Source organism: Lasioglossum baleicum, chromosome 7, assembly GCF_051020765.1.
Source record: "Lasioglossum baleicum chromosome 7, iyLasBale1, whole genome shotgun sequence".
In the NCBI taxonomy this organism is placed as follows: Eukaryota; Metazoa; Arthropoda; class Insecta; order Hymenoptera; family Halictidae; genus Lasioglossum; species Lasioglossum baleicum.
In genome coordinates, this window is record NC_134935.1 from 7,529,550 (window position 1) to 7,546,175 (window position 16,626).

Here is a 16,626-nt window from a genome sequence, read left to right on the forward strand (position 1 = left end):
GACCCCAAATGGAACAACTTTTACCCCTGTCACTTTTTTTGTTTCGGCCTTGATTTCCAGATAATTGCAAAAAACCATCATTTTTTGAGTTTACATAAAATTAAATATCTCAGGACTCCAATCATGAATCTTGATGGTTTTTCCTTTGTTTAGTTTAAAATAAGTAGGGGCATCTTTTTTATTCAATAAACTTTTTTGTATGACGTTCGGATAAAAAAAAAGTGATAGGGGTAAAAGTTGTTCCATTTGGGGTCCTCTACAGCTGGTTAACGTTTAAAAACGGATGACCCTGTATATGCACCTAGCTCTTCATCGCTCCACTATATCTGTACCCTAATATTGTTGTTTCTTGCACGGCATAGTGAAATATTAACCCTTTGCACACAGACCTATTTTAACACGAAAATTAAACATTTCTTCGACCTAGAATATTTTTATTCTCTATGATCTTTTTAATTTCATGTGTACGAAATTGATATAATAGCTCATACAATTCTTAAATGTTTAGTAATTGATTCGATAACAACATATATAATAATCTAAACAATATTTTGAATAACGGAGCAGCAATTTTCAGAAGCGTCTCAGAGTCAGCTCTTTAGAAATTTCATAAAGTCGTGTAACTGTGTGGAAAAAAACGGTTCTTGCTCGCGCGCGAGGTTCGCAAATTCGTCACCGGTAGCAAATGGGCATTATCAAAGCGGCATTGTCCCGGTTAATGGAGATTAAGACGACGCCGAGGCGCGCCCAAGCTCTTTATGCAGTGTTCCACGAGGCGGCGCGCTTCAGACAGGAGAGACAAACTTGCACCCGCGGATTATTCACTGTCCCCGTGTAAATATTAACCACCGTTCTAGCGACGGTCGCGCGTTAACTACCAAATTAACGGACAGCCTACGCTCGAAACCCTGCGCGGCTCTCGCTTACTATACCGAGGAGTCGCCGGAGAAATGAGCCCGCGTTTGTCTTTCGCTATCAAGCGCGTTCCGAGGATGTCGCTAATTTCTCACTCACCCTGCGGAAAGAAATTAAGAAAATAAGTCTGTTGTTCGGTCGCTCTCTTCGCGGAGGTTCAACAGAACAAATCGGTGAAACAGATTTTCCTCCAACTGATTTCAAGATTTGTCTGTTATGAAAATCACAAACAAGAGCCATAGCAATGAAACAAAAATACAAGAACTGGCGCTAATGAAGCTAATTTCTCGCCGACTTTGCGGAATAAATAAACAAAATGGTCGTTCAATAGATCAAATCGGTGGAACAGATATTTCCGAGTGAAATAAAGCTTGGACTACAACTGACTTCAAGATTTGTCTCTTATGAAAATCACAAATACGACCCAGAGCAATGAAACAAAAATACAAGAACTGGCGCTAATGTCGCTAATTTCTCGCCGACTCTGCGGAATAAATGAACAAAATAGTCGTTCAACAGAATAAATCGGTGGAACAGATTTTTCCGAGTGAAATAAAGCTTGGACTCCAACTGACTTCAAGATTTTTCTGTTATGAAAATCAACACAATTTCCTCCTCTCAACGGAAACGCAAATACTTAGCAACTTAACAGAAATACAAAAATTGCCGGCACGATTACTGCGAAAGAACGACCGCTGAAGCAAAAAAAAATTCACGTCTGTGTAGCGTTCGATCGTGTTTCGCCCCGGTCCATCGGATCGGAACGGAACGACAAGAGTACAGGTTGCCCCGGGCACCGGAAGTAATCGAACAAGATTACGGGATCGAGCGAAAAATGCTCGATCACCCCGGTCTCTCGAACCGGAGAGAGGGAGAGGATTGAATCACGGAAAATCCAATCGGCGGAGCGAGCGAGTCGCGTTGATTCCCTCGTAATACGACGGTCTAATTGTCAGGAGGCAATTATACCAGGCAATAATGCGGACGCTATTCACCTAATCGAGCGATTGCCGAGGCTTTATTGGATTCCCAAGTGGACGCGGAACGCGATTAGCCCTCTCCGCCCTTGCTATTTCTTTCTCCTCCTCCGCCGTTTCCTCGTTCTCTTCCTTTTATTCCGTCGGATCTGCGAAACCACCGCACCGGCTGGAATCTGGAATTTATTCACCGTCGAACAACCGTTCTACCGTCGACGATCCGACGGAACGGAACGGCTTTGTTCTCCCGACGTATTTTCTAATCGCCCGGACAGCCACTTCGCCGCGGGAAATTTAAATACTTGTTGCTCTCTCATGCTCGCGCACACGCAGATGCTCGGTTCCCGCCGTGCCGCCAGATGAAAATTAACGGCCCCCGGTTCCATTACCCGACTCGCAACAGGTCCCTTATTCTTAACTTGGCGAATTACAAACTTGCATTTGCAACTTCCGGCCCGGCGATGCTACCTGCTAACCCCCTTGCCGTCTGATTTTCTACCCTGTCGCGGTAATTAGAACTCTCCGAAATAATAAATGGAATTTCTGGAAATTGTAAACTTCCAGAAACAATATAGCTTGAACCTCTTTGTCTCGAGTTTGTTGCCTTACAATTTTATTCCGAGGTTTCTGGTTGAAGCGTTACAGAGTTGGGCAAAAATCAACTAATAATTAAAAATGACTAATAGTCTGATTGATTGTTAGTCAAAACTTTAAAAAAGTTTGAGTTAAACCTTTTTGATTAGTTAGTCATAACTACATGGCATATTTTTGTTTGGAGTTTCTAGTTGCGTTTTTTCAAGGTTTAAATAGGGTTTGATGTGGAATTTCATGAATTCTCCATAAGAAGACGTGTTAAAATGTGCAAACTTTAAGTTGCTATAATTCTTAAACGGTGCAGCGAATCGAACCCAAATAACTTTGGTAACTGAATTAATTTAGTAAGAATTATATCTTGTCAAATTTTCAAAAATTTTGTTGCGTTTTTATATACCTCCAGAACATCCTTAACATCTTTATGCAACATAAAAGATATTTGCCCTGATTGCAAGACACTTTAATTGTCTCATTCATTTAATTGTCTCTAAGTGTCTTATTAAGCTGAAATGAATACACCGATGTCCTTAAATCTACGTAATTCGTCCACTGCTTTAAACTGCACGTGCACATTTATCATAAACGCATCGAATCCGCAGTCTAGTAATAACAAATGGCAGCAATGCCAGCTCTACACGAGAATTTCCGAACGAGCTACTGAATACGCAACAATTGAAAATAAGATTTGGCCGATCAGCGGTCGAGAATAAAGGGTTCAGCTATAGTTTCTAGATAGCTCTGAGCGTGCTCTCTTTGCTCTAGGATGGTAGAGCAACTCGACGGCTGGTAGCCGATAATCGATAAATCCCGGTGAAGCGAGAGCAACACGAAGAGAGAGAGGACGGTTCCGTTGGGTCCCGAAACGATTCGAGGTTTCGCTTCCCGAGTAAACAAACCGGGTTGCTTCCCTTTCGGGCCACGTTACGAAAGCCGATTCACTGGAGGCTGGGAGATGAGGCTCCCTCTCTCACACCAATGCCAACCGAATCCATCAATCGCGATCGCCGATTAATGGGAACCGAATTAATGAGCGAAGCTATCTCGCGCAGCAGTTCCTACAAGAGAGATCTACGGCCGCTGTGCCTACTCACAGAGAAGTTTCTGCAGGATGTTCATCTCCTGGGCCATCTTCTTCATCGAGTTCACGAACTCCTCCTCCTCCTCGAGGACATCCTCTCGGTCCTGATCGATTACAAAATAGATATTTTGTAATTAGTTCCTGAGCTGAAGCGATCGAACATTGTATTATTAGTTCGCTATTGATTTATGATAATAACTGCTCGGTGTAGCCAGTTGAAAAAATTTGTGTAGACGATCTAGACGATCAATAATATTGTCGAGATGTAGGTTGACAATAATATTGAAGCTCCCGAATTAACAATGAATTAATTAATTGAACCCCTGCTAGACGGTCAATATGCCCCTTCAATGCGCCTCGTCAATATTATTGATAGGCGTTTTGACAATATTGTTGACCGTGTAGGGGCCCCTTAAGAGAAACTTGCCGCAAAATTGTTTGTAACAAAGAGAATTGTTAAAATTGTTTTTCACATCAACACCTTCCACTCATCCAGAATAGGAAAAGTGTGAAAGAGGCCACATGTCGCAAACAAATAGTTATTGAGATATAAGCTGTTAAAGTTTTTGCAAAATTTGATTGTGTGGAGTTATACGTATAGGCGAAAGCCTACTACTACAGTCCACCCAACCGTGTCGATGAGACAGAACATAATCGTGTGCGTGACTCGAGACAAACGAGATTTAAAGGGCATTCGTTGCTAGGCCCGTACGGTGTCATCGTCTTCCTCCCCATTTGGTTCATAAATTTAAAGTTGCAGAATATGAAAGAATACCTTATATCCATTGTTATAAGAATATTAATCCTGTATTATAAAATGTTACCGTACCTCACCGTTCCTCCAGCGGATTAGGCGATATACCTGTAAAGGTCGTTATAGCAAGCAAAAAACGCATGCGAATCGACAACACGTGCGACGAACCCTCTTTTTTTTTCTCAACTTAAAGTCCTTCCGATACACCCCTGTCCAATTAACAAACGCAACATTTCCCACCCTTAACCATTTATGAAAAACCGAGGTGACAACCGCAGTACTACTTTGATCGTGATTGGAATAACTTCTTCTCGTTCGCTGTCACGATTTCGGAAAGTGTGTTGTGTAGTGTCCAGTGATTGTCTAGAAGTGTGGTGTTTTGTTCTTCATCGTTAATAAGAAGTATTGGCGAAAATGGTAGTGTACTGTTGATCCGACGGAGGAACAGAAAATCCTGAAAAATTTGTAAGTACCTATACTCGACATTAGTATTTTATAATGTAGGATTCATATTCTTATGTGTAAAAGAATGGATATAAGGTATTCTTTCACATCTTGCAACTTCAAATTTATAACTACAGCAGTTAAAAAAGTGTATGGTATAGACCTGTTTAGTTTTCTTGTAATAATCCTTCTTTCTCGAAAATGGTACACATTGAAACGTCTGTGGAAACATTGGACATTTTTTTCTGTGAACGAGTCTAACGCAGAATTGAAGATTAAAGCGTACTCTTTACAACCATATCTCGAAATATGATATACAATTTTTTTAGCCGTTTTATCGAGCCTAGAATGAAAGCCGTATCGTCAAATTCGCGGTAATATGAGAACGAACTTGATCCCGATGTATGTTCCATAAAACAGCAAAAAAATAATGTTACTTCCATGTTTGGAGTACCGTTGTAAAGAGGAAGCTTCGATCTTGAAATACATGATGTATTCAGTTACGAGAAAAATTTTTCAATGATTTTACAGACGTTTGAATTCATATGATTTTCTCAAAAGGAAAGCGTGTCGAGGGCTTGAATGAAAATTGAATTCAATGTGTTATGAAACAATCACCGTGGCAAAAGTTTTATGTAAAGTTAAATCGATTGAGGATTAAACAAATTATTTCGATATTTCACAATTTGTTGTGAAAGATACATTGTAATGAAAATTTGACTAGAAATTAAACAGTCGTCAGAATTTTTGGTAATAAATAAATTGGGGTTGTAAAATTCTACATCACCACAGGATTATACCGAGTAATATTGCATTTTATTGTATATTTCACTGTTTCTCTTGATTCCCTTTTCTAAATATATTAAAAGACATTTTAAATAATGCACATTCTAATGGACGGTCGAGTGCAGTCGATTAATTAGTGAAAATCGAACTGATCCTGAAACATTACGGTGTTTGTCAGATTTATTTGCGCGAAAATATGTATCAATGAGAAGCAGAGAAACGTGAAATTTATTTATTCAAGCGAGAGATGTATATTTTTCTGCTTGATATGATCAGCTTCGAAAAGAGATCAGAAGATTTATCATATTTGGGTTTATCTGAAAGCATAGAATCATACACAAAATTTACTGTACCTTGAACGAATAATTATTTATATATATATGCATATTTTTAATGATTGTGTATATATTAATTCACCGTTAAAACCAACAGAAATATTTCAAGCTTTAATCAGAGGGGCTAAACGTAATCGGATCGCACGTTGTTGATCACGACTACACTGTAACTGTTAATTCGATTACGAGTTCTTGTAATTAACAATTACACAGAGCAACTACCAATTAAATGAACGGTTACATTTGGATTGTGATTATTAATGCGTAATCTGATTATGAACTGACCAACTATGCTTTTAATCCCACGCAAACCAATCCGGGAATATGTGTAGAGTAACGATGGCAAACAAAAGATTATACTCGATCGTCGATTTTCATAATTAATTCTATTCTGGCAGGGAAAACCTCGCATACATTTTCTGTCTCGAGTACATACGCGTTCAAACAATTCTCTGACGTTCTTCAACTCTGAATTTCGAAGTGAAAATAATGCGATCAAGTTTCCGACTCGATTAAAGATGCATAAAAATTTATCGAAACATCTTGGGAACGTCTTTGGACTTGCAAAAGAAATGTTTGAGATACTGTATCTCCGTGCGAAAAAATTGCACGAAAATCTACTTGCGCTCATTTTAAAGGGTGGAAGTACTTCATTTCCTTTTTCCAATTTCTCGAAAATGCGGGAGACAGCATACATTCTGCGGGGATTGAACTTGACCTAACCCGACATCGTCTGCGAATCTCACTGGCACGCGGAGAGCGACAGCCGTCAGCCAGGCAACGACTCTCTCTCTCTTTTACCGCGGTCGTTAATGATCGTCGAGAGCCGCGTATTTTCCGTGGGCTCGGGAAAATATTCCGTCGTCGACGGTGTATTTCGCGACGAACGTTCGAGCTTGCAGAAACGCATAAAGCCAGGGGGAAAACCGCGGATGCGGCGACGCGGAACCAGCGGCGGAAATTCTCGCACGAGTTGCCGTTTCGCGAACGCGTCGGTAAACGTTCGTTAAGCGGTTCGCATTTTCTATATCGACGATTTGTTAATTTCGCCTCCGAACCGGCGGGAAACAGCGAGGTGGATTTTTATCGACGGCCAGCTGCGTCTGATTTAGAAATCCTCGTGTACAATTCCCAGACAAGTATATCCGCGCCGTATATTTCACGAAAAGACCGTTCCGTCGGCTTCATAATTCCGGTCTCCCCGTTACGCCTCGTCGAACCACTCGACGGGCAATCGTAAATCAGTGTAATTAAGATGAAAAGCTCCCTTGTCCCGCGCGATCCTCCCTGCACCCTTTAAAACCCGCCCGCACGCCCTTCTTGTCTCTTTAATGCTCGGTAGCTCTTTAATAAAAATTAATGAGTCTCTCGCGGCCGATTCCACGAAGCTCTCTCGCTCGATCAAAAATAGAAAAACCTCCCCGTTTTCCTTTGAATGCGAGCAGCCTAAAATATTATATTCTACGTACAAGCTCTGCTCTATTCAGCCTTTCATAAACTTTTTACACGAGCTCTCTATATTCTTTTAATAAAAATCGACTGCTGCTCTCTCCGTATCCTCCAGCGTAAAAACCTCCTTTCTATTATTTTTACAACACGATCTTTTCTCTCTCCACTTTCATCTTTTTTATCCTCTTTCTCCGAGGGAAGCTTCACCCCGACGATCTAAAAACTGACACACCTACCAATCTCTCCTTTACCGTCCTCCGATGCAAATCCCAGCTCGAATCGGCTCATCTAACACAAATCAAAGTAAATCTCTCCCTCTGTTCTCGACTTTCCGTGACTCCAATAAAATCCTGCGCCATTCTTCAACCCCCTACTGTCCGTCTTTCCGTCGGTTTCGTCTCGCTATACTCTTCTTCTTTCGGTTTCGGACTCCCCTCGAAGGAAGATCGACCTCCTTTTTATTCACTATTGCCGGTGGACGTATCGTTAAACCTCTCCGGAGCCTTGACGATTTCGCTGATTCCTCCTGCCGATTTTCGAGGAGCCTCGAAACGTTTCAACCACTTGTCTCGTCGAGTCAGGCTCTCGTCACGAAGATTTCGAACTGAATCCCCTTGATATTCCTCTCGATGTCGTTTCTGTACTGAGATATTAGTGTTCGGTCGTTCGGAAAGTTAGTTCGGTTTCTCAAGGAAAAGTGAATGCCGATCTTTTACCATTTGGAATAATTTTTGTGACATTTTGATATCTGCGATTTTTCAGGAAACTTGAAGACCCCATGCTCGTAGAATTTCTGTTTTTGATTAGTAGAAAATTGAATTATACGACTTTTTACGACTTTATTTGAAATGAGATTTTCAGTGCGATGGTACATTCTCTCTTTAAAGAGCACATAATTTTTTCTTTCGTTGATTTTGCACATTTGATGCGATGACAAAGAAATGCTTGAACAGTTAGAAAGTATTAGGTTGTAAGGAGAAAGAAATGAAGGATTTTTGTTCGTTTGTTTTAATTGTAATTTTATACCAATAAATATTTACCTTAATTTAATTAGTTACATGTCATTTTAAAGCTTGTTTTACGGTTTTATTTAATTATGCTTTTGATATTTAAATTTATTCAAATTTTTATTAAATTATTTGGCTGTCGTTGCCAGCGCGAAACTTCCGATACCAGCGCTGCACTGTGCATTCGTTGACTTCGCTTGAGCGGCACTTCGGTCTAGTTCGAACTCGTAAAAAAAATAATGCGAAAATCACGTTTTGACATCCAGAAATAAAAGCCATATAATTTAATAAAAATTTGAATAAAATGAAATATCAAAAGCATAATTAAGTAGAGCGTAAAACAAGCTTTAAAATGACATATAACTCATTAAATTAAGGTAAATATTTATTGGTACAAAAATGCAATTAAAACAAACGAACAAAAACCCTTCATTTCTTTCTTTACAACCTAATACTATGAAAAATAAGGTTAAGTAATAACTGGAAAATGTTCAAAAAATGCTAGAACGTAAAATTCGATAGAATTTGGTACGATTTTTATTTATTCCAGATCCAAAAAGGATGCTACTACAAAAAAGAAGATTTTATTTGATTCTACTTTCTTGAAATTCGTCTACAAAAATTGTTATTCGACATTAAGTGAAAATCTGTGAGACTAGGCCAGCGGTTGATCAAGATGATCGAAAAAGATGAACTTTTCCGAACAGCAAGATCGCGACCGATTTAACGTCGGTCGGCCGAGCGCTTTTGCAACGGTGTGCCATTTTCTTTCAGCGAAATCCCGCGGATCGGTTCTCCGTTCGATGAACAATAACCTAGCGAAGCGAGAAAGAGGGAGAAAAGAGGAGCATCGTGTCGGGTACAAACGGGAAAGTTCCCGGGGAACGATCGAGCGAATAAAATGTGGCAAGATGATAAATGCCTTCTGTCCTTTATCGCTGTGGAGAGACAATAGTTCTGGGTTCTAACCTGTTCTACCTCTCGTGCTAGTGAGAAGACGAACCGATTTGTCCTTGTCGCACGAGCAAAACATCCTGCCGCCTCCAATGTCAACGAATCACTACCGACAGTGACCCCCTCACTTGGCAGAATCTCGAGAATGCGAATAAAATTCGAAATCGTTCTTCCGTGGAACTGTGAACCCTCTCTAAAGGGGTCAACCCTTGGGTACCTTAAATTCTCATGATTTCGTTTCGTTGAAATTACGAAAATCAAAATTAATCTCGCACGACGGATTATTTTTGATGAGCTTAACTCCCTTTTACGTAACATTTTCTTTGCAGTTGTAGCGATTAAAACGTTTCTATATCCTACATAAAATTCCAAATTTTATATTCCATATAAAATTCCGGATATCAAAATTAATCTCGCACGACTCGAATTATTTTTGACGAGCTTAACTCCATTTGCCGTAACATTTCCTTTACAGTTACAGCGATTAAAACGTTTCTATTCTATAAATTATACATATATTCTACAGTCGGTCACAAAAATATTGGGACACTCTTAAAAAGACGATAACTTTTTTAATATTGGACCATGCGATTTGAACTTTTTTGGAAAGCAAGAGCAATTAGTTTACTATATGCAGAATGTGAACAAAATTTTTTCAAAAATTGCGTTAGATCGGAATTGTAGTAAAAATACTAAAACTTGCATTTTCAACTTTTTTATGTGGGCCTATATTGAAAATTTAAAAAGTATATTTTGTAGATCTGTGTGAATTATATGCAGTGTAAAAGTTTCATCGAAATCGGTTGATGCGGGAAAAACGACAGGCATTGCAAGATGTAAGAATCGTTAGATTTATTGCAGTCACAGGCCGAAAATCGTGAAAAATTGCAATTTTCACCATCTTTAAACGTTTATAGGCTACAAACTGTACAAATTGTAGCTCATTGCAACGTCGACCGCTTTTGTCGAAATTTTCAGAATATGTTTAATCGACACAGATCTATAAAACGTATTTCTTTCAATATAGGCACACAAAGAAGTTGTGAAATGCAACTTTTAGTATTTTTTCTGCAATTCCGATCTATTGCAATTTTGTCCCAATATTAGTGTCCCAATATTTTTGTGACCGACAGTATATAAAATTCCGAAAAATCAAAGTTAATCTCACACGTCTCGAATTATTTTTGTTGAATTTTAACTCTCTGTGCAGCAACATTTTCTTTACAGTTACAGCAATTAAAACGTTTCTATCCCCAACAATATCATCGAAGGGAAAAGAAAATTCCTATATTTTGTATGGCTACATTTATTGGAATGCTTGACGCGTAACGTTCGTATTTGTTAGACTTCGTTCAAAATCTTCATCGCGAGAGTCTAACTCGATAATAAAATACGGCAAGGGATTGATACGATGATTTTTAATTTTTTCCGTATTCCGTTTGCATTTACCGCAGTCGAACGCATCCGATAAAGGGGTGTGCTGCAATCCGCTCGACTCCGAAAGGAGGAAAACGTTGCGAAGGCGTGGCGCGCGACGAGTTAATTCGTCTTTACCTGTTAACAGGTTAATGCAACGTCTCTCCGGGCCTCGGTGATTCAATCGTCGGGGCAATTGAGGGCGGCTGGGACTGCGACTGCATACGGGCGGTCTGGCGCGAAGAATATTGAATTAGCCGCGAGAATGCGCCTCTTTGTGCCAGCTACACGCCCACGAGGATGAACACGTTGCGCCAGGTAGCTGAACAGTGCAACAGCCAGTGCAGCTAGTGCACTGCCAGCCAGATAATGGACCGACGAACCGTGAGACGCCGGAAGAACGCGTCCAATCTGCGAGGACGCTGCTTTTAAGCCGCCTAGACCACTGTCTTATATTCTGCCTTTTATCCCGACGAATGTTCAGAGACGCGCTCGCAAGACTCTGTGTAGATCTGCGAGCAGATTCACCTTTGGTTCTGTAATTATTTCTTTTCATTCGACAGTGCACATTGGGATGCAGCGCGATGCTCTGCGATGCACTCACTGTACGTCAATCCCGAGAGCCACTGTGTGCTCAATTAATTCAATTCAATTAGGACGCTGGGTTTATTTTCACTCACTGTGTCATTATTTTCTCTGCTGAACGAGAGCACTTGCCTACAGCGAACGAAGCTGGTTATAGCCAGTAGACGGCAGATTTGATGCCTTTATGAGAAAAATGAATAGGTGCGATATTCAAAACGGTGAAAACGTTTGGGGAATTTAAGAATACTGTGTTGTATTATTTTCAGATTATTATAAAAGTTGTTTGTTACACGTGCGTGTTGATCTTTATGCATCCATGGCATCTGATAATTTTCAACAAATGCTGGAACGTAAAATTCGATTGAATTTGGTACGATTTTTATTTATTCCAGATCTACAAAGGCTACTACCGCTGAAAAGAAGATTTTATTTAATTCCACTTTCTTAAAATTTACCAAGAAAAATTTAAAATTGCATAAACATCCGCAGTCTACTTATTAAACATATTAAGAAAGAAAATAAATTTCTATTTCGCTCCAGTTTGTTGCCAGTCGGGTAGACAACGGTTATTTTGCATAAAGATCCGCTGTCTAATAATCAGCGAATGAATCGCTTCATTTTGCTAAATATTTTTTAAGAGAAACGCGTCACACTCTTTTTTTTATTGATGAATATCCATCTAGATGGGGCGAAAGCAACGCCTTGAGTTTCGAGATAGTCTCTCTTTTTGAAAACTGTTGTGCAGCTTCAAACGATTCCACGGATACGGAAAAATTTCTCTCACAGTTTCTACTCTTTTCACCGACCGTGTGAAACTTGTACGTTCTTTTCTTTTTTTAGTCGACAGAGAAAATCGTATACACATCTGTCTTCCTCGAGGCGTAAAGTTCGCGCGACGAAAATCCCATTTCGTGTCTGGTTGTGGCAATTAACGGAAGCATTCCTGCGGACGGAGAAATTTCTTAGGTGCCCGTTTAAGCTCCATCAAGGAGAAACGAGGGTGGAACGGCGACAAAAACGCTGGATCCAATTGTCGCGGCAATTGCCGGATCCCGGGGCTGGAACAGCGTGTTAAGAATACCGAATTAGCCGGCAGAGTGCGTCCTTTGTGAGCCTTTCTCTGGTCAAGCGGTCGCGACAATGAAACCGAGGTTCGACGATCATTCTCGTCCATTCGGGGACACTGTTCGAGAACTTGTTCGATTCTTCGCGACCATTTTTATCTCCTCGCCCTTCACGGACACCCCTCCAATCAATGCGAGAGCCTCGGACATCTTGAAATCCGCTGGTCTATATCCTCGAACCTAAGTCTTTCATTCTAAATTCAATTCCGTTCTGAAATCTAGACTTTCCAATCTGCTGGTCTCAATCTTTGAACATAAATATTTAAATCATCTTTGTAATTTATCATCTTTGCTCTGAATCATCTTTGAAATTTAAAACAACAGATTCTATCATCTGATGGTTGTATAACCGTTAGACGAAATAAATTTATGCAAAATAAAAATGTTCTATCTGAATTGCAACCAGAGTTGTGTTGAATTACAATCGAATTGCTTCGCGAATTATAATTAGAAAGTAATTCAATGACATTTTATTCAATTATCTTGTAATTCGAAATTCAGTCGCTTCAGTTCAATTAAATTACAATGTAATTTGTAATTAAATTAGTTAATGATTTCGGCGCCACAGGTTCGATCAAATATTACTCACAAGCAATTTTACAATTTAAATTGTTCTCAACGTTTCGATCCAAATGCAGACCATTTTCAAGAGAAAATTTGCGTCTGTAGAATACTGTAAACTATAATAATTGTTTAATAAAACCGGGAAATATATACCAATAAAGCTTTGACATACTTGCTATGTGTAATCGAATTATATAAATTCACTAATGGAATTTGTAATTCTGGTCGCTTATTCAATCAAATTGCAACGTAATCCGCTTTTACAATTGCAGTACAATTACAAAGTTCAATGTAATTATTCATAAATTAAATACAAGACATTCTATTTCGATTACACTTATGATGCGCTGAATCAGCAATTAAAATTAAGTGGGAGGTTCGAACCATGTGATGCAATTACAATGTAATTGAAATACTGTGTATACATATAAAATACAATGTAATTCAATTAAAATGTATTTAAATTAGCACGACTCTGATTGGAACGAACTGAAGCGAAATAGAAATTTATTTTCTCTCTTAATATATTCAATAGGTTAATAAAAATAATATAACAGTGTTTTCCAATTCTTCTAATATTTTCACTGTTTCAGATTGCACCTGTTCATTTTCGTCATAAATGCATCAAATGCACTGTCTAATAATCATCAATATTTTTCTTAGATTTGGTTGGATATTCGGTTCTCCTTGCCTGGAAGAACCGATAAGTATCGCGAAAAATTCAGCGAAAATGCGAGTCTCGAGGGTGGGATTTTTTGTGTCGGGGGATAATCCACTTTCTGGCGATCTGAAGGGTGGAGAGATGGGATCCTCGGACAGCAGTATCCGGCTATGAAGACACAGAGCCGGTGATGTCGATTTCAATCATCGTCCCAGAGGATCAAAGCCTCGGCTCCGACTCGTATCGCCGCAGGTGGTTGTGAAGACGCTTCCGGTTTTGCTCGGACATTCACCCAAGATCGTCAAGGGTCCATCGATCGCGGATCCACGGCCCTTTGTGATCGACCACGCGGAACAGGGGACACGTTGAATATATTTCCTCTCTTCGTTGTTCGTCGTTCAGCTTCCAGTTGCGCGACAAAAATTTCTTCCCGCCCCGGTGAAGCCTTTGACTTTACTACCCCTTCGCCCTGGCTGTTATCTAGTCGACAGCGAGTGTATACTATCGATAAACGATCGAGCGATCGGTAATGGTCGTTCTGTTTTGATGGAACTTCGCGTTACTTCGTCGTGCGTGTGTTTTGTCAATCTAAGCGATCGTTTATTACTTTATTTTTTAAGCGTTTCTGTATATTTCTCTGTTGTCCGTTTCTTATTTCACTGTGCCATTTATTTGTTATTTCCCATAAATTGTTTTTGAGCTACGCTTACCCTGCGATGTCTCTTGTCAAGCTTCTTCGGATTTTCTGATTCGAGATTCGAGTATCGATTATCCCCAAGTATCTCGCCTCCACCAGTTCTCCCAGGATACCCAGCATTCTCCGATTTTATCGACTGTGAACCGAAAAAGATGGGAGATTGGTTAGTCGAGAAGAATTTTAAATCCAGTATAGAAACAACAGAAAATTATTGCGTTGGCAAAAAAGTAATTTTCGTATTTTAGGGTGAAATAGAGCCCAATTCTTTTAGGCAAGCAATGAACTTTAATGATTAAGATAATTTCCCTTTTGTTTGATGATGTTTTGCCAAAAAGAATAAATAATCCAGTCCATTTAGTTTTAGTCCATTTACAAAGTAATTCAGTCCAGGTAGTTTCACCTTGAACTACCCAAATTACTTTCTTGCCATCTCAATATAACAAAAAACGCACGGGAAAATGTTAGCAGTTCAAAAATGCGTCGAACAAACGCGCAGAACCGGGAGGAACGTTAAACGCGATTCGCAAAGAGGGTAAAGCATCCGCACGCGCTGGCGTTACTGCTAAATATCCGAGAGAAGCTTCAATCGCTTAAGTCCCCTTCAATATTTAATTTGCCGAGAAAGCTCGTTCAACCGGGAGCACCGTTGGAAACCGGAAGCTTCGTTCTTGTTCGCGCGCGCGCGCTCGCAAGTGGAATAAGGATAGCCGGTAGTCAGACACAGAAGAGGAAAGGATTTCGCCGAGCGATTAGATCGCCGGAAGAGTTTTTTCGCGCCGACGTCGATAAAAGTTCGCGACTTGTCGTCCTTGGATCTCGAGGAGATCGATTAGTCATTCTGTCGAGGATCTTGCCCGGAATACGAAAACTTCCAGAACGCCTTACAATGATCCGCAACATTGTTTGAACTGTTTCAAAATTCCATTAGTACGAATCGAGCGAAACTATTCAATCTACAAATTCATTTGCAGAGCCCATTCTTCGCGAATCGAATGATTATTTATAGACTATTCAAATATGTTCTACGTCACACAGTGATCGAATAAATTAACTTCGAATTCTTTAAACAGGTTGAACGTTTCAAGAATTCTAAATCTTGATTTGGGACCACTCTGGCTGGGATCCTGATAACGATCGATGTTTCTGTTGTCCGAGATCTCGAGGACACTCACCCCATTTCGAGGGTTGTTCCTTCTACGAATGGCTTCGGCATCTTCGTTCAGTCGATTTAAGGTGTCCTCCGCTGGCACCAGACTCTTAGGCACCTGCGTCTCGTTACTACCCAGCTGGATCTCTCTCTGTGTGCTCAGCTCCTTCTTCACCGTAGGCACGCGTTTCGTCTTCGTTCTGCTACCCGAAACTCGTTGCTTCTGCTCCTTTTTGTACTTTATTAACTCGGCGACCTGCACAGAATTTTTATTAATTAGTCGCTTGCGATGCGAAAAGTATTTTTGAATTGTTCTTTGAATTCTATGAATGTGCTGTTTCGAACTCATCTTGTTCCTTTTTAATGATAGATTTTAATTAATGATGGAACAGACAGCAGACCGTGTAACGAGAATAATGACAATAACAGTAGAGTTAATAATAGAATAGACAGTGGACTGTTCGACACGATAATAATAGTAACGTCGGTGTTAATAATAGAATAGACAATGCACGTTGTCAGAGGAGTTGTAATAATTAATTCCAAATTTTACGATTGTTATGAATTTATCATGACTAGACAGCGGATTTTATGCATTAATTACATTATTTTTTATTTAGGTCCGTAGAGTATACTGACAAAGTTTAGCACTTTAAAACCTCGATTACCCCATATAAAGGTAGTTTACAATTGTTGTAATTTATCGCAGCAACGAAATTACTCTAAAATCAGATTCCACGAGCCGAGAAACCCTTAAATACGTCCTGTTTATAAGAAAGAACGTATAAATAACAACGCTATGAATTTAGTTCGCGTTTCGAACCACTGTGCGCCCTTTCGATTCTATTTGTCAGCGAGTCCCGGAGGGAAACAGATTCGCGTGGGCACGCGCAAAAAATATTTAACGCGAAAAACAGGGCGAGAAGGAACGAGCGGCGCGTGTCCTGGAAGGCACCGGTAAAATACGATACGCTCGTGACCCCGGCGGAAAGTTTGCGGAAACGCGGGAGAACCGAACGGCGCGCTCGCGCCCGTGCCCCGGAAAACAACAAACGGAGAGGACGACATAATTGAAAAATTTAATTAGACCGGCGCGGCGCACGGTCTCTCTCGCCGGCTAGCCGATAAAAATTAGGAAA

At 40.0% G+C, this 16,626-nt stretch overlaps 1 protein-coding gene across 1 annotated transcript in view; it reads right to left on the minus strand.

Annotated features, from left to right (window-relative positions):
* LOC143210551 (uncharacterized) overlaps positions 1-16,626 on the minus strand; it is a 259,814-nt gene that overhangs the window by 13,817 nt on the left and 229,371 nt on the right. Inside the window, 3 exon segments of the mRNA XM_076427492.1 lie at positions 3,578-3,668; positions 14,354-14,476; positions 15,513-15,743. Coding sequence (XP_076283607.1) covers positions 3,578-3,668; positions 14,354-14,476; positions 15,513-15,743 — 445 coding nt within the window.